The sequence below is a fragment of the Ochotona princeps genome, chromosome 5 (assembly GCF_030435755.1).
Source record: "Ochotona princeps isolate mOchPri1 chromosome 5, mOchPri1.hap1, whole genome shotgun sequence".
NCBI lineage: Eukaryota > Metazoa > Chordata > Mammalia > Lagomorpha > Ochotonidae > Ochotona > Ochotona princeps.
The window spans coordinates 43,330,780-43,358,454 of NC_080836.1; the positions used below are offsets into that span (position 1 = coordinate 43,330,780).

At 34.5% G+C, this 27,675-nt stretch overlaps 1 protein-coding gene across 3 annotated transcripts in view; it reads right to left on the bottom strand.

Moving 5' to 3' along the window:
* FAP (fibroblast activation protein alpha) overlaps positions 1-27,675 on the bottom strand; it is a 61,683-nt gene that overhangs the window by 25,009 nt on the left and 8,999 nt on the right. Inside the window, exons 3-16 of one of the 3 annotated variants that reach the window (XM_058664560.1) lie at positions 24,097-24,114; positions 23,019-23,113; positions 22,038-22,112; positions 20,452-20,504; positions 16,643-16,715; positions 15,846-15,966; positions 14,816-14,970; positions 12,501-12,604; positions 10,628-10,763; positions 6,899-6,943; positions 3,332-3,436; positions 3,163-3,233; positions 1,380-1,433; positions 178-302 (exon numbers count right to left, since the gene is read on the bottom strand). In XM_058664560.1, coding sequence (XP_058520543.1) covers positions 178-302; positions 1,380-1,433; positions 3,163-3,233; positions 3,332-3,436; positions 6,899-6,943; positions 10,628-10,763; positions 12,501-12,604; positions 14,816-14,970; positions 15,846-15,966; positions 16,643-16,715; positions 20,452-20,504; positions 22,038-22,112; positions 23,019-23,113; positions 24,097-24,114 — 1,230 coding nt within the window. Of the gene's footprint in view, positions 1-177; positions 303-1,379; positions 1,434-3,162; positions 3,234-3,331; positions 3,437-6,898; positions 6,944-10,627; positions 10,764-12,500; positions 12,605-14,815; positions 14,971-15,845; positions 15,967-16,642; positions 16,716-20,451; positions 20,505-22,037; positions 22,113-23,018; positions 23,114-24,015; positions 24,115-27,675 lie in introns of all 3 variants that reach the window. The other 2 variants (XM_058664561.1, XM_004577116.4) reach the window with 2 other exon arrangements.

Consider the following 27,675-nt stretch of genomic DNA (forward strand, 5'->3'; position numbering starts at 1 on the left):
AGTGGGGATAGTAATATCTCCCTTTCCTTTTTTAAAATACAAATATTAGATTAGGAATGATTCTCACATACAGCATGTGCTCAATAACCTATAGCTAAGAGTTTATCAGACAGTGGTGCCAAGGATGAGAACAACGGTCATGGAGCTGTTAGTGCTTAAGTTAGATCCATCACCTACCATAGCAGATGAGCGCATAGTACTTGGCGTAGTCGCTGAAACTTGCTGTGTAATATTGGCACCTTTCTCTCCTAAGATGGCAAGTAACACACTTCTTGCTTGGAGGATAGCTTCCAATGCTAATTCTAGAGGCAAATAAAAATGAAGCTAAGCCGAAATTTTTTAGATTGTATTTATCAGAATGTACTACTCTATGCATTAATTTACATATTGACATCAAACCCACAGTGTTTTCTGTTGCTAATGTAATTTAAAGTAAAGGGGAATTACAGTATTTTGATGTAATTTGATTCTTAATCCATTCTTGCCTGAATAGGAATAAAGCTTAAAGGAGAAATCCTCTGTGGCTTTCTTGGGGCAGGAAATATTTCACATCTCCAGTGGGAATGAGATAGGTGTTTTTCATAATCATTAATCTCTTACATTTGACAAAGTGGTTGGAAATGCATAGCCCTTCACCTTCCCATCTCTGTCTCTTTTTCCAATTTAATAGCAAAACATGCAAGGATATCTAGCAAAAGCACCAAGGTATCTATCTTCAAGGTAAATTAATAGTAAGAAAACTGGATGTAAGAATCCACAGTTCCAAGTATCTTTTTTTTTTTTTCCTGCAAAAAATTTGGGCTTATGGAGACTCAGCTTGAGAATACTGCTGCCTGGACTCTGCCTTGGGAATGTCCACTGGGGACATTGCCTTGAGCAGCAGGTAGACAGCAGTGTATCAGGGCCCAGGAAGCATTCTCTCTAACAAAGAGGTGTATCATGACCTGTGAGGGAGCAGAGCAGTATGACAAAGGGATTATTTCCTCTGTTGTGATTAATACTCTTATTCACTTTTCAATGTGATTTTGGAAATGTTTTAGAGGCAGCCAATGTTTCTCACATACATAAATGCCCTCAATGACTCCCAAGTTTTACTGAAGTACTTAGTATCATAAAAACACCATTTGCTAGTTACATCACCATTAAAATTTATTGTATTCCTATGAAAACAAATACTTGGAGTTTACCAACATCTTGAAAGTGTATTTTTTTATACTGAAGTAGTATACAATATTCTATGAATATTTCATCTTAATTAATGAATCATTTTATTACATTTCAACTTGTAGAAATGTTTTACATTTCCTGAGAGGCAATACATGTTTTACTTAAATATCTATCTCTCTATCCAAAAACCACAATGAACTGGCATAGATTACCTGTAGATATTTCTTCTCCCAGGGTAACCTTCGAATTCATTGCTAGAATAAAACCTGAAAAGGTATTCAAAATTAGTCAGTAAGTATTATTATTTAAATGATAATAGAAATAGAATTAATGTTAGTATAGCAAGTAATATAGGAAAGTATTAATCTACTGAAAATTCTTATTGGCTTTTATGTACATAAATCACTATTGTTAATAACCAGATTTTGGGTCATTTATTTTGACTTCCTAAATCACAGAGAAAGGCAAAATTATGTTTAGTATTTTAAAAGAATTTTGATATACTCTGATTTATTAATTATGAGCCATGGTAAAACTAGTAGTTTTAATTAACATCCCATCTTTCCTTTTTTATAATCATTACTAGTATACTTTGTTACTTGATTTTCTTATGATTCTGAATACATTTTTAATTTATTTTACAGAAACCTTGAGAGTAGATACAATTACTGTAAATCAGAAAAACTCATGCATACTGGCTGTCACATAAACCTACATGATGATCATTGCTAGGTCTGCTAACCTCACTTTTCCCTACTTCCTGAACAAACTGGCCTGACCTCGATCTCCAACATGCTGTTATCTTCTCATTCTCTTTACTCTGAACATTCTCAAAATTGGGAGAGAGAGAGAGATAGAAAGGGAACAGTACTCTATCCAACTGTTTCATTTCTCCAATCCCAGTGTTGCAACCGCTGGGGCTGGGCTGGGCCAAAGTCCAGAGGTAGGAATTCAATTTAAGTCTCCTGTGCGGGCAACAAAAATCCAACTACCTGAGTTATCACCATTGCCTTGCAAGGTCCACATTACCGGGAAGCTGGAATCAGGGATCAGAGCAAGGACTTGAACTTTACTGTGGGACGTGGGCATCCTAACTGGCCTTCTAATTGCTAGACTAATTGCCTGCAGTAACTGAAGCAATTTTAATGACTGCTTAGTAGAATATCCAAGTTCCTGGGCAACCATTCAAAGAATTTTGTAGACTGGCAAGAAGTTTCCGACAGTTTTTGTCCAGTGAGTTTGAATGAGCGATTTTCCCTTTTGCTCCTAGAATTCCAGTGAGTGACAAGCAAATTACTAGCACTAAGAGCCTAGATTTGACTTCACTGGAAATGAGAAAAGGAAGTATGTATATTTAACTAAAAAATATTGTATCATAAGATACCCTTTTTAGACGGCATACAAGTTGGACTGAAAAGCAGAAAACTGGAAGAAACAAGTTTCATGTTGATGTTAAAGGAGCCTTAGGGTTTAATGTATTTTAGGTTTGAGTCCTCAACTGCCAGTAATTGTGGCTTCCAGCCAAATTAAACAAATTTTCTAAATGTCAATTTTATCATCTATAAAATTAAGATAATTCTTTTTCTTTTACAGTGCTGGGTACACAGTAACTTCTTGATAAATGATAGCTATCTCAGAAAGTAACCTTATAAAGCAATGGATCTCAATAAAAAGGTGCTCCATAGAATTTTGAAATTTGTTCATTCCTACAAGTTCTGAAAAGTAAAGTTTTCCATTAGATCCAGTTATTGCTTAATAATTTCAGACTTTTTATGTAATAATTTACCAATTATCTAAAGAAAAAGGACTGCCTACTAGCTATTCTGAGATGAAATCCATGTTAATTATTAAAGAATGTACATTTCAATTTAAATACTGAATTAAACTGCAGAATAACAAGAAAGCTCAAGTAAAAGAGACAGTATAGTATTATTTTTGTGTCCACTGGTGTTAATTACAACCTGAATGGTGTACTGTGCTTGGTGCAATACTTACAGTGAATCCTGTGTTACTTTAAATATATGTATGGCCTCCCACTTGCCACTTGTAATTTGAATAGCATTTTCCTATAAAAAGACAAACATTATGTTGTGTGAAACTGAGCATTATTTGAGCAACCTTGAGTGAATGATCTTTGAGGAGATAAATCTTGGAAGAAACATACCACAGTGTCTTTGATATAGTGAATATGTTTGTAGCCATCCTTGTCACTAAGTATTTTGTAGTATGAAATGGTATCATAGCTGAAAACTGGTGTGGAAACAAAGAACTGAAAGAAATGAACAGAGGTGATATTCAGAGGACAAACTGAACTAGAATTGTACCTTTTTAAAGCTACGCCTGGTCATACTCATGGGACTCAGATTGCCTTGCCTCCCCTGTTTTCTGTCATTCACAACTGGAATTTCATTCTTTCTTCCAGACAGCTTTCCAATTGATTCTAACAAGCACTCTCACATCCAATGACTACACACACCCATGGGATGATGATGTTTAATTTTATTGAATTTCTATGTGCTAGGATTATACAGTTTGAAGCAGACAGTTACAGTTAGTAGAGAAGAAAAAGTTCTGGTACTCGGGAAAATTCAGATGCTGGCATCATACTCTTAGATTTCAAAATAGCTGGAAAGGAAAGTTTTACGTATTACACCACAAAAAAAATGACTGCTTGTAGTGGTAGGTATGGCAATCATCCTGATTTGATCATTGCATAAGTTTTGAATTTATCAAAACTTCTCATTGTGCCCTATAAATATTTGCAGTTTTGTGTCCATTTAAAAAGAATCCTCAGAAGCCAATACATACATGCTTCAGTTTTTTGTTAAAAGAATTCCAACACCACAATGTGGATAGTTTAACAGAAGCCAACTTTAAAATGACATATTTGATGGAGTATGACTCTCCTTTGGGCTTATGTTGGCTTCAGTCTTTTTGTGTGTGTGAAAAATGAATCTTTCAAAAACAAAGCAAAACAAGAATACCTGAGTGGGAATTCCATTCCAATTTTCAAATTATGGGTGAAATTTCACCAACTCTGGCAAAAGCTCTGCCGTCATTTCAGAATGAAATTTTACCCTCCTAGCTAACTGGTGAGATATTTACTAGTAATTGCTTTATAATGTCTGCATTATCTTATTCATTAATATGGACAGTGGGTCACAATAATTTGTTTTGTTTCACACACATATTGGCAGTTAAGAAAATTTTACAAAGGTTTTGTACTAGTTTATAACTTAAAATTTCATCATTACCAAAAATAAAAATGTTAACAGGGCAGAGTGTTAAAAGATATTAGAGTCAGGCAAGCAGGAAGAATGTTTCTGCTAAGTAAACACTGTTATCTTCTCTTCTTTCCTTGCACACATTGAAGATAGCTGCTTCATAGGAACAGGTAACTTAGATGAAGTAAAGAGAGTGTGAAATATTTCCGCATTCACTTTGCCTGAGCTAGGCCCATAATGCGTTCTGAGTTAAGTGCTTCTTCAGCAAATCACACCTGGACCGTAGAGAAGCACTCACAGCTAGGTTACCCTCCTTTTTAACAAGTCTCTCATACAGGTGTCTTTATCATGCTTAGATTGTCTGATAAATGAGTCATCTCTCAAGTGCAAAGCCATTTAAAATATTCTACTTTGAAGGAAAGATTATTTACCATGTGGTTGTTAAAATCTAAAGTTGATGCCTAACCTGAGTCCACAGTCAGGTAAAACAATGACTTTCAGATATCAAGTAGAAAATTCAATTCGAAAAAAAACACAGATTTTTGCCAACAACCTAAAAAAGTATAGTGCATTACTTAATTATTTTTAAATAATGCAAGGATGGCTTCGAAGTCTAAGTATTATTCCTTTAGTATGTGTTCTAATTTAAGGAAGAGCAATAAACATTGTTATTTTTATTATATCTTATTTATTAAATCTGCTGTGTTCATGATAAAAGTCAATTTGCCTAAAGCAAATTTGTTGATTTTTTAATCATTCATTAATTCATTCATTCAATTTATGTTTGTTGAGAATTTGCAATGCACCTTAAAAAATTATTAAGATATAGTTGACCTCAAGATGCTTATAAATAAATTGCATGTATGTCCAAGATAATTTCTTTGAGAAGGCTGTTCATGTCATTGATGACTTATTTGTAGAACTGGACTATTTATATTTTGTTACCCTCCAGTAAATCTACTTAAATTACTGTCATGAAGAGCAAGACTAAAGGGTATTCATAAGCTTTCTTCCTTTCCCTCTTTCCTTTCCAGAAATCTTTGCAATTTTGAGTGTATTACCAGGCTAATATTCTCTTATATTTTCAGCTAATGATCTAGTAATCATGTTTCTGCAAGGTGGGCTTTTAATTAAGACCTTAGAGAAAGCAGAAAACATTTCCACTGCTAATACTGTTAATGTTTCCTGTAATATTTAGAACAATGGCAAAAAGTGAATAGTATTCCTCAGAACTACACATTTGTCCTTGCTACCTCATCTATCAGAATATAATTTACATTTGCTGTGTATCTTATAAAATAACAACCATTTCCTAATGTTTAAAATTGTGCATTTTTAAAGGATTTATTCATTTTTCACTGGAAATGGAAGTTTTCAGACAGGAGAGACAGAAAGAAAGATTTTCCATTCACTGGTTCACTCTCAAATTGCAGAAACACCTGGCGCTGAGCTGATTCAAAGTCAGGAACCAGGAGCTTCTTCCAGGTATAACCACATGGCACAGGGTCCCAAGGACTTGGCCATCCTCTGCTGTTTTCCTGGGCCATAAGCAGGGAGTTGGATGGGAGGTAGAGCAGCCGGGACACACACTGACTCCCATATGGGATGCTGGCCTTTGCAGGTAATGGATTCGCTGATTGAGTCATTGGACTGGCTCCGAAACTGAAGTATATTTAATTGAAGAACGTGTCTAAATACACTAACCTATAAGCCAAGAATCACTGCAGCCATTGTTTTTCTAAGGTTTATCATCTTAACTTCTGAATTGTTTAATTTCAGAGAAATGCCTCTTACATCTCCCACCACATACTAGTTAAATTTAAGCATGTTATTGATATATAAGTGGCAGCATTCAGATGACATTCACTTATTCTCTATCTTGTTTTGTTCTTTATACATTATATAAGACACAACTGATACTCCCCAAAAACATGATTTTTACACTTAAACTCTCAGAAGTCTCTGAATAAAGCTATCAAAATGACTATATATAAGTTTCACAAACCATGAGAAAGCCCATATTTTTCTATTTAATATTAAATCTTTACTTAAGTAAAACTTAAAATTAATATATGTGTATGAAATCCAGTTCATGACAGGGAAGTTATCATTATGTTTTAGCAATGCCCGATATGCTTACTTTTCCTAGATCCAAATGGCTAATAATTAAACAGTTGTAGGAAACTAGGAATTATGCTTCCTTTGAAAGATATTTACTATACTAGTCTAAAATGTATTAATATTGCTTCTGATGAAATCTGTGACCCAACTGAAAACCTGAGTGGGGTATGAATGTTACAATTTTTCCCCCAAGGAATTCTAACAGAATAGTGAAATTTTCTGGCACAAAAATCATGTCAAGGAGCACTACATTTGTTTGCATTACCTTGGTATTTCTTTATATGAAAACAAATAGTGCCAGTTTGAATACATTGCAAATAGTCCTTTGAGAGCTGAGAATCTGTCCAGTTTCATTAGAATATAAGGAAAAGATAGCAAAATCATACTCCACCAGCCCAGCCTGTCCTGCTTTCTTCCACATGCTCTTGAGTCTAAAAGACAAAAGATCACATGGAACACAATTGTTAGGAGAGCATTCTTTTTCCATAAACATAATATTTATTATATTTATTTTTATGATATATATTATTTTTGATTGTTTGTTTATAAACAGAAACAGGTTTTCCCTTTATTGCAAACACTCAGGCCTCCTGCGCAGGTCAGCTGCAGGACAGTCCCACAGAACCAACACCAAGTCACACTTGCAAGCAGGAGTCAACAGCATTCCTTATAGACCTGGGACCTGTCTGGCGGTCCGACGGCGAGTTCATGTCGCAGCAGGGAATGGTGCCTGGGTCAGACATGCCTCGCGGCACGGCCCAGGAACTGGGAAATAAACGTGGGTACAGATGGCGGTTGCAGTGTGCCATTCTATTTAAAAGCAGACTGCCAGGTGTATGTACTATTGCTAATCAATTAACATCAATCTTGAATTTATGAGGACTATATTGAAATAACATATATCATTGCTTTTGCACTTACGGGAGCCACTTAAGTGCTGGATCTTATTGCAAATATTTAATAATTCTAATTAAATATTCCAGAATTTAAAAATTTGGAATTATCACAGCCAAAATACTTGGTCTGTGATGGGAAAAGGGAACTTCTCCATTGAGTTTAGATCAGATTTCTACTTTTCTTAGTTTTTTGAAGTCAGAGAAATGAGAAATTTTTACTGAATTTTATTTTGGTTTGAATTTTAGCATGATACAATTGACTATATACAGAACAAATGTAAGGAATCCTAAAAGAGTGAATATGGTTTTCCAGGCAAATAACCAAAGAAAGAAAGACATTCATGTAGGACTGTCAGTGCAGACACTGGGCCAGTTTGGTAAGTCAAAGGTTTTCATTAAGAAATTTGTGGAGGGAGACTGCAGGAAGGGTTAGAAGATGAGGAAAGTTGCACAGATATCAGAAAGAACTTGAATGTTTTCTTATAGACAATACTTTGAAAGTCTTCAAGTTAAAATTTGAAGACTACAATTGTGTGCATGATAGAATGTATTAGAAATGCCTAAGATGGAGAAAGCTGAGACCAACCAGAATGCTACTGTAATATTGAAAAGAGAATAACAGAGATGAATCATGCTGTCAACAATGAGGATGCAGCAGAGACTATATGGTCAGAGGTAATGTCAGAAGTAAGTCTCAGAGTTATTGGTGTGTGACAACAGAAACTACTGGTATAGATTAGTATCACAGCAAGAGAGTAAATACAAAGCCTTGAATGAAGCGGCAGGATAATCAACAGATCATTTCCTCTTTTGCTGACGTGACAACCAGGCTACATTTCCCCAGCTTCCCTTCCTGCTGATGTGGTTATGTGATACATTCTAGCCAATGTTGAGGGAGCAGAAATGACTCATACTACTTCTAGTTGAAATTCATAAAATAATTCTTATGCCTGGTCCTCCCATCTTTTCTTCAACCCACAGATAGATGCTAAAGTTCAAGTTAGTATTACTTTGAAACTGTGTTGGAAGCCACTGGGTGAAGTTGACAGAACTACCACTACTTGGGTAACGAATTTGGGAGAAGAGTTATTTCATCCTCCACCCTGCACTATGCACCACTTATGTGAACTCACTATGGAATGGTTATGTGAATATGCAATACGTTTGTACTTTGTTCACCTCCTCAATTATTGGAGGCAGTGTTTATTATATGTGTTAGCCTGCCTTGTAAATAAATTAACCTGGAGAATGACAAAGAAGTAAGAAGAAAGAGAACCATGAGGGACAGTGCTATCATAAAAGATAAGGGAATTACGTATTTAAGAGCACAGTTTGGATTTTCTCAAATACAGGATGACTAGTCTCTCAAAAAATAAAATAGGTAAGATAAGACTTGTAGAACTAGTAACAGCTTTTTGGATAATTATTTCAAGCCACAAAGTAAAAAAGTAATTTTAATCAGTTTTTCAGGGGAAGAAGAATACAAAAGATGTTTCTTTCATAACTATAGAATTCTTAGTAAATTTCACAAATGTAGTTGTAAGTAACTATTTCCAGTTGCTTTTACTTATTTATCCTGACTCCTAATATAGAAATATTGCAGCTCATTCATTTGACTTTGAACATTGTTTTTAATGTACACACTTGTCATTCAAGTATAGTTGGGAAATCTAACACTGTTATTCTTAAATCTGAAAATGAATCTCATGTTTATATCATACTATTTTTAAACAGAGGTTGTTTAGAAATCTTAAGGTTATTGAAACATGTATTCTAAATTTAATCATTTTGCTGGCTATAAAACTAAAGTTCCTATTCCAAGAATTTCTACACCTCATTGAATGAGTGCCTTAAATATTCTGTTGGTTTAGATTAAAGTTGTCTCAGATTTTGATATGTTGGAATTTCAGATTCCAAAGCAATCACAGTTTTTTTAATACCTAGTTTTAAGAGCCTGAAACTGTGTTGGAATGATTAATCTCATTGTTTACAAATAAATTAAAATTAAATCAAAAATCCCTAATCCGTAAACTCAATAAAATTATTAAATACCTAAACTTGGTTAAAAATGCTAAAGGTAACTCACCCAGAGCACAGTAGTCAGACCAATGTTATCAAATTAGCTTGCATGATAAAGGTTATTCTATCATTTTTTTCACATTAAAGCCACAATATTTTTACTTTATGTATCAAAATATAAAGATATCCTCCAACATATGCTATCAATATTATTCACTTTTTACAGACATAGTAGTAATAAAAAAATATTTTTATCGTGAATAATGTTGACTATTACATTCATGATACATTTCCAAACAGATTCATATGACTTTTTCCTTCTAAAATATAGTGCCCTAATTTCTAGATGAAATGTAGTGATTTACTTTGCTTGCTCTGCTTTTATTTTATAATTAAGATTTGTTTTACATTTTGTTTAATGAAACATTTCTTCATAATTAAAAGCATCTTGAAATGTACCCATCAAAACTTCCTATTTAAAGAAAACATTTTGTATTTTTTCATTCTGTAAAATGAGTACTTAAGAACTGACATATTTAAAGGTTTTAGATTGGTGAAGTAGTTTTCTGACTCATGATTTTAACAGATTATGTTTGGATTTCATCAGCAAAACAATTACAACTCAACAATAAAGCTGTGCTTAATTTTCAAGGTTTTTTTTTCCTCCCCAAATTAGTGCTCTATGTGGTATATCATGTTCTCAGTTATCAACTTTTAATTTTAAAATGGGAACATGTGATTCTCTTTTGTTAGTATCTATTTCTTTGGGAATTTTTATTTTAAATTTTTGATATTTGATAAAACATGCCTTATTTGCAATTCTGTCTTTTAAAAAATCATGTTTCCATAGTAGACTCATTTTGTGTTTTATTCTTGTTATTTTGCCTTTCTCTTGACTGCTGGTTTTCTAATCTTTAAAATATGGACTATGATCATAATTGATACTCACATGCCAACAGTGCCAATGTCCCTTTGTTGCATTTAGTCTTATACTATTCAATTGCAAGGGTAAAAACATGGAGGAAAACAAGTAGTATCTCATCTGTTTAATTAAAAATGATGGTGAATACAGTGTTTTTCTGCTAAGCAAATAGAATTTGAATGTAGTGATGGTAACTGTATTACACAATTATGTCAGCTAGTAAAGAGACTCACTATTCTGCTATCTTGGTCAGAAATATCAGTTTTTAAATAACCTACCTTTGGACATTCCCATGTGTGCCAGTCTTCCTTGAAATCACATATAGACAAGACCGAAACATTTTGGACTCTTTTTAGCCACTGTAAGCATATTCGTTCATCAGTAACCCATGTGAGCCAACTGAAATAATAATCACTGCAAATAAATTAAAACAGTCAATTACAACCACAAATATCAAAGTCAAATAATTTCTTAATCCTTTTTCTATAAGCCGCACTTTATTATTGTGAAATAGTGATTCAGTAAAGAAAAATGAAAGCTTTCTTTCTATGGAGTGAAAATTTAAATATGTTTAGATAGTTCATTCATCTAATGAAATTATTTCATGCTTGATTTTTCCTTAATTTTACATCTTAAGAAAGAATTCAAGATATTGGTTGAAGCTACTGATAAATGTAGAAATGGAGAAATCATTGATCTGGCTACTTTGTATAGATAAACTTGATTTCCTTTTAAAATTAATTGTGAATGCTTAAGTACAGTGATCTTTGTCTCAAGTTATATTTGTGTTGAAAGTTAAGTTTTAGCTATGACATAGTCAGGTATTAAAATTTAGATTTGTATAATAACCAGAGGTGATTCATATCATAAAATCAGTATTTGACACACTAGGTGTTATAGCTGGCAACAACAGTTACTGACTCTGAACATAAACTTGTGAATATATTGAGAACATCAGCATAAAATGAACCATAGAATTCTGGACACTAGTGTAAGATAAATCAAAGAGGTAAAAGGAATTTCAAGCTCATATCTACTAGTTTTAGAACTTTGGGCCATTTATTTAGTCATTCTGTGCCTTCATCTTGACACAAAATTGAACTAGTATTATTACCAGTTTTAAAATTTGCTTCAATAGTGTTTGAGGTGCTTAAGACCTGTGCCTGTTATGTATTGAATGTGCAATATATATCAACTATGACTATTATTTTGTTAATAATTAAAGCTGTTCAAACAAGTACCCTTGATTCCTTATGTGGGGTTTTTCCCATTGTTTTATTTTTCACCATGGAAAAATAATGCTTTGAAAACATGTATACAGTCAACTTTCCATCAACTAAATTGGGATGAAGAATAACAGATGATTCAAGACTTTTGTCATTTTTTATTATCCAAGAATGAATCCACTTTGACAAGGCACAGCATAGGCCTCTAATGGGTTTTGTTTTCCAACCAGCAGTCAATTATTCGACTCTGGTGGGATACTCTTCACAAGACAGGACTTGTGATAGGCTCCAGGTAGGATTTAGTTTCCCTGTACCTTATTCACTTTGACCAGAAAGACCAAGAGGACTGACAGTAAGGATTTAGGAGATGGATTGCTGCGATCAGAACTAATCAAAGTGTGTTCAGATGGGAAAGTGAGAATACTTCACCTGTTTCAAGCAGATAACTTTACAACCAGATTATTGAGAATAGACTGCTTCCTAGTAAAAACTGCTAGTGTGTGAAGAGGGTTGGATTATTATTTCTTGTTTACAATGCACATAAGACATGCAAAAAGCCACAATCCTCATTTGAGATAAAATAGGCAGGATTTGAAAGAACACAGGGTAAGGTTATAGAAAATTTTACTGTCTACCTATGGCTCCAAAGTTCACATCTGTGCATCTGAGGAAATTCCCTCTTTCACCACTGTGTTCACCTTGATTTGTACAAAAGGGCTACGTTTTAAAAGCCCACATAAGAATTTTGCTGGTGACTTGTAATTTTGTATGCATGTAACTTTTCATGCCAATTTTACTTTATTTTGTTCATCGGGTACATATCTGAAGTTCACTGGAAAGACATATAAAGCAGGATTAAGAAATTTTAAAGTGTTAACATTCAGTTGAAAATGTGAAAAGGTTCTGATATTATGAAGTTAATTACCTTGAGGCTATTATTGCTGGAACTGGCACTTCTCTGGGACCTACATAGTCAGGGTAGGTGGTATCCACAATAAATATCCGAACCGTAGGATTCTTAGCCCCTGCCTGCCAAGAAAATAGAGGCAGATAACTTCAGATATCAGCAACATTTTAAATACACTCCAGGAATTTAGGTGTGTGTAATTTTGCATAACAATAGTGTTTAGTATGTTATTGTTGAAGACAATACTTCAAGAACTTCAACTCAACTCTACACCCAGGGCAGTTACAAAGGTTGTATCATTTGGATGAAAGAGTAATTTCAATGTTTCAGAATACAGTTCTGAATAGAAAGTGTTTTGGGCATAAAAATGTAATTCTCATTTGTATGCAAACATAATGATTCAAGTCCAAGATACTGTCAAAATGATAATCATCATCATCAGGTATCTGCTAAGGGAAATACAGGAAGGAATTGACTAGGGAGGAGAATGGAAAGGTTTTTTTTTTTTTTTTTTTTTTTTGCTTTGATCATATGATTTGGTGTAGGATCATTCACGAAGCGCTCAGTCTCCTAGCCTCTTGCACTATTACTTGCCACCATCTCCAAAAGATTACGGAAATTTCACTTCTAATTAAAGGGCTTTACACGCTTGTTCTGTGAGTTCTGTGCTCCTGTATGCCTAAAACACAACAGTACAGCTCATGCCTACTCAGCGTCTTAAGTTTCTTCCATAATTTTACTGCAGAAAAAGGGAATGTTACAGCTGTAATACAACCCAAGTTCACAAAATTTAGGTATATGGTTCTAGACAACTCAATGTTGTTTGAATTTGTTTGAAGAACTGTTCAATCTCTCCTAAACCTACCTAGGACATCATTGCTTCTTTGGAATTGCTCTACATCTTTAATTCAACTTCAGATGTTTCAGCAACTCTGGACTTTAGATCGCAATTTTCTAGAATGTGTCAGTAACTCCCCAGTTATTGATGTCGTCATTTCTTTTTTTTTTTTAAAGGTTTATTCATTTTATTACAGCCAGATATACACAGAGGAGGAGGAGAGACAGAGAGGAAGATCTTCCATCCGATGATTCACTCCCCAAGTGAGCCGCAACGGCGGGTGCTGCGCCAATCCGAAGCCGGGAACCTAGAACCTCTTCCGGGTCTCCCATGCGGGTGCAGTGTCCCAGTGCATTGGGCCATCCTCAACTGCTTTCCCAGGCCACAAGCAGGGAGCTTGATGGGAAGTGGAGCTGCCGGGATTAGAACCGGCGCCCATATGGGATCCCGGGGCTTTCAAGGCTAAGACTTTAGCCGCTAGGCCACGCCGCCGGGCCCCATCAGTGTTCTTTTATGTCATGGGTTGCATGTATCAGACTTCTTACTTCCAAAATGTCTCCAATTTTCTATCATACCCTTTGGGGAGGGGTTTTTGCTCTCAATACTCACTTCCTGTCTGTTACCTTTTCTCAATGCCTTTTAACAAAAATACTTGACTTGTGACTTTATTTCTCTGTGTGTGGGCACTATTTTTGATTCAAAATTCACTTTTGTGCATACTACACCCTTCATCATTCTGTCACTCACTCAATCCATTCAAGACAGCATTTCCCTTGATGGGTGTAAACAAGAACCAAAACACAAAGAACCACATTCTGAAAACACATCCAATTCCTTATACAAGAAATGATGTATGTTTTGATTACTTTCTTTCAGATTTCTTGTCTAAATTCAAATTAGGATATGATGCTTTACTGTGACCTGCCCACTGGGATACTCCACACTCTAATCTCTCCCCAGAGCATGGAAATAAATGCAGATTAGATATAATAAGTACTCTTAAGAAGTTTAGGAGTAAGCAACTCCAAGATTATGCCATATCTAACCTCCTCAAGGAGAAGACTGAAACTCAAAAACTTAATCTACCTTATATGTCCAGAAAAGACCAAAACTTATGCCTGTTTCTACCTGACAGGAACATCAAGTTCAACATTTGCATATTCCAGTTTAATATGAATTTACATGCAAATTCAGGAAGGAATTTAGAATATGAAATATGGGAAAAAAAACCTCTGAAATTAAATTAAGCTTGTTTTCCCCCCATGATCTAGACCATATGTTTTCCAAAGATTTTGCAGCGGGCTTTGAGAAGACTATTTCATGCAGCATAACCAGATGTCCAAGGCAGCAGATGTCCACATAAGTAATAGAGCACAGTGCAATGTTTGTCTTACAATGAACAAGGACAAGGAGCTCTCCCACCTCTATTCATGGCAATGGTTGCTCATTTTGACACCAAGGAAATAAAAATATCTTCTAAAAGTACTCAACGTACCTTGGGGTATGGAATATTTATTGTTCTAGGATATTGTTCATCACCATAGTAGGAATAGGCAATAACTGGTATATCTGTATCATTAAATTCGGCATATGCCAAGAATTTTCCATTAGGAGACCACCAAAGAGCATATTTTGCGGCAAGCATTTCCTCTGAAAAATAAGTACTAACATATTAATTGCAATTACATCTTACTCTTTATCATTGTCTCTCCTACAAAATAGTTGTTAATTGGTTTACATAATGTATTTAAGGTGGCTGTACAAATAGCATACTTTGATTCTTTAAACAATCAATAACCTGACTTAGGAGGACTAGTTTAGCCTTACCTCTTCTAGCAAGGATCAATTAGTCTTGGAAGGGATTGACATTAATCAGAAGTGTAATTAAATATGTCAGTACTGACAAATAATGTATATTGATTTTCTGTCCCGGGAATATTTTATTTGTAAATAGTAGTAAAGAAGGGTTAGTTCACATACACACACATAAACACATACCCACAGTTACTTTAAAAACACTGTGGGAAATTGAATTAAAATGAAAAAAATGCAAGGATTTGAAGCACACCCATATATACACACACACACACACACACACACACACACACACAGAGTGAAAGAGAAAGATTGACAGACAAGAGGAAACCTTTTGAAATCCAGTTATGTATTGGATCCTATAAGACCTAGAATGAGGAAAAATATCAAGAAAGCATCAAAAGCTAAGATCAGTTTATTATTTTAAAAAGCTGAAAAGTAAACATGAGAAAATGTAGTAATGTTTCAAAAGGCCATATACTTCTTGGAATACGAGTCATTACTATTACTTGACAATAATGTTCTCGAAAATAATTTCTACCAGTGTTCTTTTAAAATATGCATCATCTTTTAATCTCTTAATAATGTTATATAAATATTACTATGCATTGAAAAACGATGCTAATCATCTTAATCTTATTAAGAATGAAATTGTTTTCAGTAACTAAAAAAGCCCAAAACAGCAGCAGTAGAAAAAGCACACAGCTTACCTTCATAAACCCAGTCTGGGACTCCATTAAATATTTTATTTTCTTTCCCATTATATGTAACTTGAAAAGCTGGATCTCCTGGTCTTTGCTTCAAATAGATATTATTTTGATAGACATATGCCTAGAAGTGGTGATATGTTAGTCAATAAAGAGAAATTCCAATATAAATTATTTGAAGGCTGTATACTGATTTTGTTATTCTCTGAATACTTTTAAAAGCATTGATTATTCAGATGCAAAAATTTCCCAGTTAACATATCATTTTAATGCGTTAAAAAAAAACCAACCAGTACACATTAAGGTCGATTCTGACTTTTAAAGTCTGTATTAGACAAAGAATAAAGTCTACATTTATATTAGTTATTTTGTTATTCAAATAAATAATCACACATTGACAGAAAGTCAAATAAGTCTCAGAATATTAATAGCTAGCCAGATCTAATCTTTATTTAGAGTCCTTAAATAAGAGCTTGGACAAAATTTCATGTTGTCTGAAGCTAGTCTGGGAAACTTGTGAAAACCATATTTTCCCTGAGCTTTCTGGCACAACGCATTCTGGCTGAGTATAAGGATAAAGTTTTTGACTGAGATATTTAAGGAAGTCTATCCATGAGCTTGAGATTTTGTGGAATTCTCAGATGGGTTTCAATTTATCAAAACTCTTCCCATTTTTAACCATGAAAATAGTCATGAATGTATTTTTTTTTCTTGTAGGCAGGGAGATTTAACAAAGGCCAAAATCAAATGGCTCCTCTTTCATTTAAATGATTAAACACTCCTATAATTTTAACACTTACTAATTTGCTCCCAACAGGTGACCAGCTTATATATTGAATTGGGTGTGGAAGCTCATTTCTTCTTACAAATTCTCTAGAAGGAAAGAAGGAAATAAGGAAGAAAATGAACAAACTTTGCTATTCAATTCAGAAAAACAGAATAAAAAATAGATAAATAATGAAAAGTAAGGTTCATTTTCCCTCTGATTTTACAAATGTCATAAAACAATGCAGGAATATGGGGCAGCAGGCACGAGTGTTGCCACCAGTTCCTTAAAACTGTATGTTTTGGGGTCTGATATTTCCAACCTATATTGTGAGGGGAACAGGTCAATGTTTGTGAGAAACTACCTAATAGTTTCTCATCATTTTGTAGAAAATTCAAGGTTAGTTTTAAAGAGACTATCTGACTTTTGAATGTCACAGTGCTAGCTCATGGCAGACTTCAAATTAAAGACAAGCCTTTTAACCCCTAGCACTGTAAAATTTGTAGACACCAGAGTAAAATGATTGTGGAAGCGCCTTCCAGTTCTGAAATTCTATAATTGTGCTGAAGCTTAATATGTGCACTTCCACATTCTCATTCACAACCCCCATCTCTGTGAATGCATATGCATTTCAAATTTTTGAAAATAAGATGCCATTTGACAATCTCCCCAGGGATCTGACTTGAAATCAGAAAAGGAAAGGAACATCTGATCTCAAGCTAAACTGAAAAACAGATCGTATACTGGGCAGTATGCCTTAAGCTTGTAAAGTCCTCCACCCATGAGGAAATTTCAAATATTCCATTGGCCAGAAATCTCACTTTGGTGGTTAGCACTGCTCTGCAAGCACCCAATTGAGTGACTTGCATTGTGGAGCTTTTGTGGTTCTTCAGCAAGAACATATTCAGATTTTAATGTGTTAAAAAATCATATGATACCATGCTTAAGTTTTGACTTATCATCTTGAAGATTGTATTAATAGTTTCATCAAGACTGCTTTTGTGGGAAAACAAAGCAAGACTTGTCTCCAAAGCGCAACTTGAGGAGCCTCAAGAAAAACTCCCTACCCATCTCCTCCAACAAAATCTCTGCAACCTAGACCTTTATGTGCCTGACATGTTTACGTTTCTTATTTTATTAACACTTGCACATCTGTGAAGACCATTAACAAATATTGCCTGAATTTAACCAATTAGGTTATGCACCAAAGGACCTATCAAGCAACGAGGGAACATGTCATAGTCCTGATGACTTGAGAATGAGGCCCCTTGTAGGCCATTATTGGCTTTGCAGTGCAATCCTGGCCACCAGAGGGAAGTAAACAAGTGTAGAGCCCCTGGCAAGACTGAAACAATTTGGAGAACACAGGCAAAAGCTAGATCCTGAAAAAGAAGACTGCTTTTTCCTGTTTAATTAGGACTCAGACTTGTTCATGTGACCTTTGGTACCGTGACACTGTCTTCATTTTCTATATATGGTGCAATTATCAATGCAATCACATAAAGTACTAAACTGAAAATCACTTGTGCATGTCTGCATGACTAGCAGGCCATGACTACTGCCAATTCTTTATTTTCTAAGTCACTAACCACTTGACAAAAGGAAGAGGGTTCTTTACAAGGGTTGTCAATTCATCACTATTTCATACCTAGCTTGAAACAGAATCATCTTCATTTTCTCTTTTTCAGATTTTTTGAGACATAGATAATAGACTTGGGATCGGTGGTATTCAGTTAACAACAACAAAAACCAGTGGTTTGACTAAATGTTTAATTTAACTAGAGGTTGTAAAGCTAATGGAAACCATTTATAAAATGTTAATATTATCAATTTCTTTTGAAATGTTGCTTTATTTTGTGACCTCAAAATACAGAACCAAAAAGTTATTAAAATAAAAATAAAGGTGTGATTAAACTCTGAGACATTGTTTTTGAAAGGCTGATTTCCAGCTCTCTAAAGATTTCTTGAGGGTAGAGTTGGCGCCTCAAGCTCAATTTAGCTCCACTCACAGTAGTTCCTTCATTTCCTTGTCAGAGAGGAGGGATTGGTTCCAGAATCTCCCATGGATACCAAAATCCTCAGTTACTCAACTCTCTCATATAATATGGTGTGGCATTTGCATCTAATCTATATACATTTTCCTATATATTTTAAGTAATCTCTAGATTACTTGTTAATACCTAACACACTGCATGCAAATACACTGAGGACTATTACTAAAATAGTAAAAAAAATACTATTTGCATGGAAATACTATACAAATAACTGTATTACTAATTCTATCATAATAAGTGTAAGTACTATTTTAATATGTATTAATTTTGATAATAAAGAAATTTTTATGTTAATAACAGAGGTAATTAAAATCATTTTGGTCAATGGTTGATTACAGCTGTAGATGTAAAAATTCACAAATCCACAAAACTGAGTGTATATGCTTCTCAGGCAATAGGTAATCCTTACATTGTGGATATAAAAAAAGTAAAGACTCAGAGCCCATTAGCGGGATTTAGATTCTATTTTAAGAACTCCTGCTTCTTTGAAAGTTTAAGGAGATCAGAATCATTCTTTTATAACCATTTTGCAGCAATAGACAGATAATTTTCTTTTTGATTTTTGCTTTCGTTAAGCAAAGAGGAAATAAACTAGAAGATATTTCTCAATACCTTTTCAAACCATGTAATTATTTTGTCATTTTACATAACAACAAAGAGGATATCACATTATGATGAGTAACTAAACCAACTCATTGTCTATACTTGGCCAGAGTCATTTTTCTAATGTACAAATCTGGCCATGTCATTTTCCATTAAAACCCTTGAGTGATTTCTTATTGTTATCAGAAAGAGTTTTAAACGCTTTTTAATGGTTTCCTCATTATTATTTGGCCCTTGTTTTCTGGTGTAAACTCCAGGGAGCTAGCTGACCCCTCAACTCTAGTTTTAACCAAACACAACTCCTAGGAGTATCCTGACCACTAGACTCATTTTTCATCGTGAGCCTCACGTGTTCATCCTCTGTTGGAATTTCTCATCCTCGTTCTTTATTTACCTACACATTCATCAGTTTTTTTTCTTTCCATTGCTAAATATTTCAAATAGCTAAATATTCATATGGATTTAAAAATAATTTAGTAAATGAGCTTATCATTTCCATTTGAGATTATTTAACATGTGAATGTATCTAATTAAGCATATTACTCTTTAACTACCTGATTTTAACTGATTGTCATTATTTAAACAATTCTGAATAAGCAGAGCAGGCTTTCAGACACAACTAATGTTTCATCTGTCTCCCTTGTGCTCCCTACAATGAAGTAGCTCTCAGCCTCATGCATATTTTTGTACTTTTAACACACATAACAGTTCAAAAAGTTCTTAAACAAAGCACATTATGAAATACTCTCTATAGATTTCAAAATATTTTGCATCAAAATGTATGTCTTTCAATTAAATTTTTCATTAATACTTTGATATCCTCATGTTAATTTATATAGATACTACTTTTACGAATGAAAAACTAAAAAATAAAAAACAGAACTACATTGTATATAGAGTAAAGAATGCTAGGCAAATAAGGAAAGGTGAAATTTGTGCTGCTCTATGTGATAAAATCCTCTAGCTTGTTAAAAAAAAGATGAAAGTTTCTTAGGAACATGGAAGATCATTGAAGAAGCTACAACTTCATTGAGGAACTTTTATTTTATAGGAACATCTGTTTGTAGAAAGTAAGAAAGTAAGATTTGTAACAAGATAATGTAGTTTTAACCTCAGTGCAGAATTTGGAATAAGAAAGCCTAGCTATCAGATTTAAGTATTATTGATGAATGAAAGTGGCGTTTACCCATTTATAAGGTCGTAGATGTGATATGTTGCTGTGTAAGAGTATCTCCAAAGCTGTCAGAAAGAAGAAAGCAAAGACAAATTACAAATTTTAAAAGGTTTATATCAATGATATATAATCAGGATATTATATAATGTGTATATGCACCAAAATATCATGTGGTGCCCCATAAATGCATACACCTGCTATGTACCTGTTAACAAGTTTAAGTTAAAATTTTTTCTAAAGTAATACATGCTCATAAATTACCCAATTCTAGTTCCAGAATTATAGAGAGCTATTTTCATAAGGCACTGAGAAGGATGTGCTTTAATTCCAAATGAGTCTTCATTTAAAGAGCTCTACTGCAGGCTTTGGCTTGACCATGTTCCAGAACTAATCTCAGCAGTGATTCAACCCTCATCCATAAAAAGCATATCCAAAGATATTTCCTAATATAAAAAAAAGCCCTTATCCTTGATACATCTTGGCCTAGGAATCTTCCCTTCATGTTTCACCTGGATTGAGATAAAACCACTATGACTTCCACCCTGTTACTGAATAATTCATGATAAACTCCCTTAAAATTGGGTGAAGAACATTGCACTCAAAGTACAATTTTGCTGTAAAGTACTTGTCTTCATTTAATTGAACATAGTTTTTATGCAACAGCAATCAAAAAAAAAAAAAAAGGAGACATTTAACTAGTCATTTTCTCCTGAATAAAACTGTTCTTTTTTCTGTGAAGCATCTTTGTATGTTAAGTGTCTGTGTAAGTGTATGGTATCTGCTATAAAATGTGTTGGCTCCATACAAATTATGCAAGTGTTATTTTGGATTCTAATTTTTAAAGGAGTTTGAAACTGTTGGCAAAGATGTTCTATAAAGTTGACACAAGTCTTTCTAAAGATTGTTGGATACCATGACCTGGACTGCCAAATATTAAGGAAATTTTGCATTTCAAGAGGGATATGTATGTAAAGTCAAAGCAAATGGCTTTTGATGTGAAAGTAACAGAAATTTAACTTGGTAGTAAATTGAATGCTATTGCTAGTGTAAAAAGTAATGAAACAGTTACCTTCCTTCTACAACTTCATTCAGAAAGCAGAATCAAAGTCCCATTAAACTGGGTTGATGTACCTAGGCCAGGCTTTCAGACACAGACTCACACCCTGGACTGCTCCTGATCATAAATGAATGTATCTGATCAGGTGACTTAAATACGCTATGCCTGTTTTCCACTTTCAGTAAATATAAACTTTATTTAGGTAAAAATAAGTGAGAATATACTAATGATTGATTGTATCAAATATGTTTAAAAATTACACATTTTCCCATTTCTGATGGAGGTCAGTGCCCCAACACGCAATTTTCTTCCCCCACAAGAAAATAATTTCCACTATTTTATGATAACCTGGCAAGAATGCCACGTGCTTGTTTAATTTATGATTTATGTTATTCGATCTCATTTTGAATCCACATAGTTTCTTATAGTTTCCTGAACACTTAGAGATGATGACAAACTCTTGTTTTTTGTTACTTAAGAAATGCAATCTGTGGATTAGTACGATATATAGTAAAATACACCCAAATTAAATAGTTGATACCTTTGAATAATCACTTTCTAGATATGCAAATTGACGATCTGATGACAATTCATAATTTGAAGCATTCACACTTTTCTGAAATTTTGCAAAAGTTGGTTAGAATACAAATAAAACAAAGAAGTGCACCTATAGTTTTAAAGAAATATAATGCCATTGATAGGCTTTTACACATCCATATTTTCAGGCAAATGAAAAAAAATGTTTGTTGTACCTATTGTATACAGCATTTACTACGCATTACGGGAGAAGTCAGAACAAATGAGATATACTTTATAATTTCAAGAAGCTTATGGTAACCTTGTAAATGAGTAATGCATTACAAATTGTATAAAAGACATTTACTATAGCATTGCAAGGGTATTAAGCAAAGGGTGATTGAATCCAAATGAAAGGATCTTTGTTTAAGGAGAGGAGAGTATTAACTGACCTTGACTTTAAAGTATTAGCAGACTTTTAAGAGTAAAGAAAGCTGGAGATTTAATAACCTAGAAGAACAGAAAAGCATTGCCCATATATCGTAGTTACCATTTAGTGAGCATTTATTCCATGTTAGGTACTACCTCTTTTTTAATTATTCCGTTTAATTTTTATATTATCATAAAGAGAAACTGGTGTACCCACTGTACAGAGGAAGACAACAAGGCACAATGAAGATGTCATAGCGCAGAGCCCTTTAACCAAGGTTCCATAGCTGGTAAGTACGATATTTGAAACTCAGTGTGCCTGAGTCTGAGATTTGAGTTTTTAACTCTGTGTCGTGCCATGCTATTTTTCTAATGAGAAAACTTGCCAGGTAATATGGAAGAAGGTAAGGACAGTGATTTAGTGTAACTGGAAGAGAACATCGAAGGACTATTGTGAGAAACTGAACCAGCAAGGCAGGTCGGGACCAGACCAGCTGCTAGGAATTTTAATTCTTTTTCTTGGTCAGTGAACAGATGGCAAAAGCTTCTGAATAGAAAGATGATGTCGAATACATACCATGGTGCTATTACTCAAAATGGTATATGATTCTCCTGTTTCAACATTATAAAACACTATATTATTATCTGTAGATTGACGAAGGTATTCTTGTCCTTTAAACAAGAATGAAAACAAAATAAAATTTGAAATGATTTATCTTATTAGGAAGTGCTTTTATAACACAAGACACTGCTCTTACAGACTCATTTAGCTTTCCTCTCTGTCCAGTAGGTTTTACTGTGTCAAGTTTAAACAAATTATTCGTGGAAGGGAGGATAGGACACTTTCATTTACTTTGCAAAAATGTTCGCAACTCTATTCTGATTCAGGTGCTTATAAATAAAATTTGATTTTCTGTTATTTACAAAGAAGATAAATCAGTATAAAATGATAGTTTTTTGAGAGGATAATCAAATGTAAGTTACATTTGGATTATGCTTGATTTAGTTTAAAACTGCTTTATATGAAATGTATTTTCTAAAGAGAAAAGTGATTTTATTCAATTTTCAGTGGCACTTTATAATTTGTAGCTCCAAAGTCACAAAGCAGTTGATCTCATCATTTATTTCATTAGACTTAGTGATAGCAACCTGTTTGGAAGACCTAATTTTATGAGCCTTAAACAGTCTTTTTTATTCACAATGAGATTTTGAGTTTTTCATATATTTTTCAGATTAATAATAAAATTTATTTTGATCTAATTCTCATGACCTCCCCTAATTTTTCCATATTTTCCATTCCCAAAAGCTATACAGAAATTTAAGTAGTTTGAACACTGTATTCTCAATTTTTACTTTTTTTTTTTTTGTTAAAACTCTTGTTGGTCTGTTTATGATGGGTAAATACAGCCTAATTGGTCTAGGTTGCTTTGAGGGGGTACTTGAGTTATCTAGGTCATTTCTCTTTTTACCTATTGAAGCTGCTGCAATTTCAGCTACTAAAGATATGCATTGGCATTAAAAGCAAAATACATTTTAAAACATCTCCAAAATATAAGGAAACAAAGCTCACGTACCTGAAATCCAATTTGGAAAAAATGTTTTATAAGAAAATGTTCCATTTAATATGTCCTTCAGTGTGAGTGCTCTGGCTGTACCTTCTTCAGGGTTGTGGACTGGGGATGAGAGAGGAAACATATCATTGCAAGCAAGAAATTTATATATTAAGCACATTTTAAACCTGGACTACATTTGTTCTTTCTCAGACCTTGCATTTGTTAAGCACTTGCTTAATGCCTATCATGATTCTATCATTACCTATAGGATAAACAAAACTTAGAGAAGTGGTCTGTAAGGAGAAGTTTGTGAGAAAATGTGGAATAAAGGGAAGGCTAGGGAGTTCACAAACAAAAAACTTCATCTATGCCTTTTTCAAACATAATTCTAAAATAAATAAATAAATAAACTTACTAAGGAGCCTTTAAAACAGTCAGGTATACCAGGAGGATAAAAAGGTAACAAACTCCCAATATCCCTTCATTTCATTGGCCCCATCTTGCGCCTTCTCCGAGCTACCACTAAACAGAATCAAAATTTATGGAGATCTATACCTTGAATAACATTTATAAGTCTGGCATTTTCCCAGGTAAAAGCAAAACTATCAAAATTAAGAGCCTTAATTTTATCTTTCTGCAAAAATGTATAATTTCCCTAATTATTCATTTCTGGATGAAGACCAACAATAGTTATCTGAAATCCAAGCTTCATTGAACTGGTACAGCCTATCCTGCTGGCCCTTCCTGCCTCTCAGAACTTTCTAGATTCAAATATGCCCAGCATATTGTTCCTTAAATACTTTTCTTTATAGCAGAGCTCTGCTTTTGAAACTTGAGCTCTCCAATCAAGGATTTCCGGGAATCTTTCCCAATCCTTTGGGAACCTTTTTCTAACCCTAGGCTCAGGACAAGCTCTGTGGTTACACATTGCCATGAAACACATTCTGTTGTTGAGTACTTGCTTTGGTTTATAATGCTGTATGTTTTTGGATAATTATTTTACTGATCATCCAGTTTTAACAATATATTCGAAACAATTGCTGTAAGTTTAAGCATCACGTTTTATTTTGCACATTATCACTATCCAGCAAATGCAGGCATTTAACAAACCCCTATTGAATGAGTTAAGGCATGAAAGTAAGATGTAGAATGAATGGATCCATCGGTCAATCAGTTGTTGAGATTTGTGTCCTTCTCTCAGTCTTCGTTTCTTCCTTCCTTCCTCCCTCCCTCCCTCCCTCCCTCCCTTCCTTTCTTCTCTCTCTCTTTCTTCCTTAAGATTTATTTTATTTTTACTGGAAATTCAGATATACAGAGATGAGGAGAGACAGAGAGGAAGATCCTCCATCTGCTGAGTCACTCCCCAAGTGTTCACAATGGCTGGAGCTGAGCTGTTCCAAACCTAACAGCCAGGAGCCTTTTCTGGATCTCCCATGCAGGTACAGGGTCCCAAGGATTTCAGCCATTCTTGACTGCTTTCCCAGGCCACAAGCAGGTTGCAGGATGGGAAGCAGGACTGCTTGGCTATGAACCAGCACCCATATGAGATCCTGGTACCTGCAACACAAGGATCTTAGCCACTAGGCTATCGCGCTAGGCCTCCTTCTCTCAATTTTCTATGTGACTGTGGTGGGTCAATCTTTGGCATCATGGTGTGTACTTAGTCATTATACAAAAACTGTACTTAAGATATAGTGACAATTCTCCCATGTATGTCACACTGCATTTTAAAATCTGAAACTCAAGTTGCTCTATTGATCTTGTAGCCATACAAATGTACTGCTATGCAATAAGAGCAAATTCATTAACCAGTTAATTGACTCCTCTGATATTTTAACACTGACACATTATGCATTTTTGCTTGCTCTCAGTTTACCAAAACTTATTCTGGTGACTTTAACAAAATCTGCAACTGCTGAGCTGCTTTGCAAATAGAAGCAGTGGTTACTTGATGACACAATGTTATTCTGTTGTGAACCAATTATATGCTCACAATGTTTTCATCGTAAACAGCTTGCATATAGTACACAATTACAAAGAAAACATTTCATTGAATGGTCTTGTTCAGAATTCATATCACTAGTTTTATAACTCCCATTCGATGAATAAATGACCATTTTTCAAATGACCATTTATGATAATAGTAGAATGACTGCCAAGCATGTAATTCAAATTTATCTAACTCTCCTAGGAGCAAATTATAACCCATTTATAATGTAGTAAAGGGAAAACGATAACACCAATTTAGTGAGAAATTATTTTACATATGAGATTCATTTAGTTTATGTCTCTACAATTCTGAATATCCAGATGGAAAAAATTATAATGTAGTGAATGTATTTGCTGTGACTACCAAAATAATAAGATTTTTAAAATGTTCTTGAAATTGATTCAATAAATGAATATTACTTTGGTGGTATATTTTTAAATAGTCTATCAGAAATAATGTTTTCATTATGGCTAATGACTTATATCTTGGTTTTCCTATTTAAGTACCTTTACATATAATTCTCCTTACAGTTATGCTTCAGTGATACATTCCAAGTTATAATTACTCTTCATTTTAATACAAAGCTAACTTAAGTCAGATAATTTAACTGAAACATTTATTATAGCCATTTCTTTTCCAATTTTATTTTTAGTACTGTTTACATAGTTGAGAGGGATACATATCCTATGGGCCTCTGATTAGGGTGGAGAGGGTCAGACATGGAGAAAGGATGGACTAAATGTTCCAGTCTTTTTTTTTTTCCTCCTATGTCTGCAGGGAAGGAAGGGAGAGGGTGGCTCCTTGCTGTCAAAATATATTAGTACTCAGACATGGTGGTCCCCTGAGGACACCCCAGAGAGCCTGATGGGGAGAGTGTTCAGAGGGTTACTTGAGTGTTCTCGATAGCCCCCAAGATGTTGTTGGTTTGGTTGTTCCAGGATGAAGAAAATCTTTCCAAGGTCTGTTAATTGACAAAGTCTTCTTTAGTGCATCCACAGACTTAGGAACACACCGCAAAGCTTGTCCAGGAGACTTCTCTAGTCTGTTCCACTTTCCATTCTTGGACAAGGCAGTTGACATTCTCTGCTGGCCTAGATAAGCTGGCTGTCATGTCCCTTGTGTGCATCTGGACATACTATCACCAAGTCTTGGGTGTGCCAAAAGTTACTTCAACCCTACCTGGCATGGCCCACCTGTAGTTTCAGCTCTTGCTGGTTAGTTTTGCAGCCCATCCTAGCCAGCCATGTCCCACAACCTGTCTTGACTCTTGAACATGTTAGTAGGTGCTGCAGCTGAACCCATCTGTCCGGTCCCCAAATCTGATGCACACAAATGCTGAGGAATGCTGCAGCGTTGCCTGTCCTGCTCCTACCTCTGCCCAGCTTCTGTACACCCCAAGTTCCCCTTCCATACCTGCTTCCAGTCCCTGACCTCATGTGTGCCAGCAGGGGAATGCACGTTGTTGGTATGGTCGACCCTCAATATTATTCAAATAAATATTTGATGCCATTTTCCCCTAAACAAAGTATTCATTAGAACCTATGGTGTTGTTTTCGAATATCTACAAAACCCACAATTTGAGAAATACCTGCAAGGACATATATTTAAGATTCACATCTGTTCATGGGTTCTTGTTTTTATTGTAATTTCTTCAGTGCCACATGGGTCATGAATAGCATCAATTTCTTCAA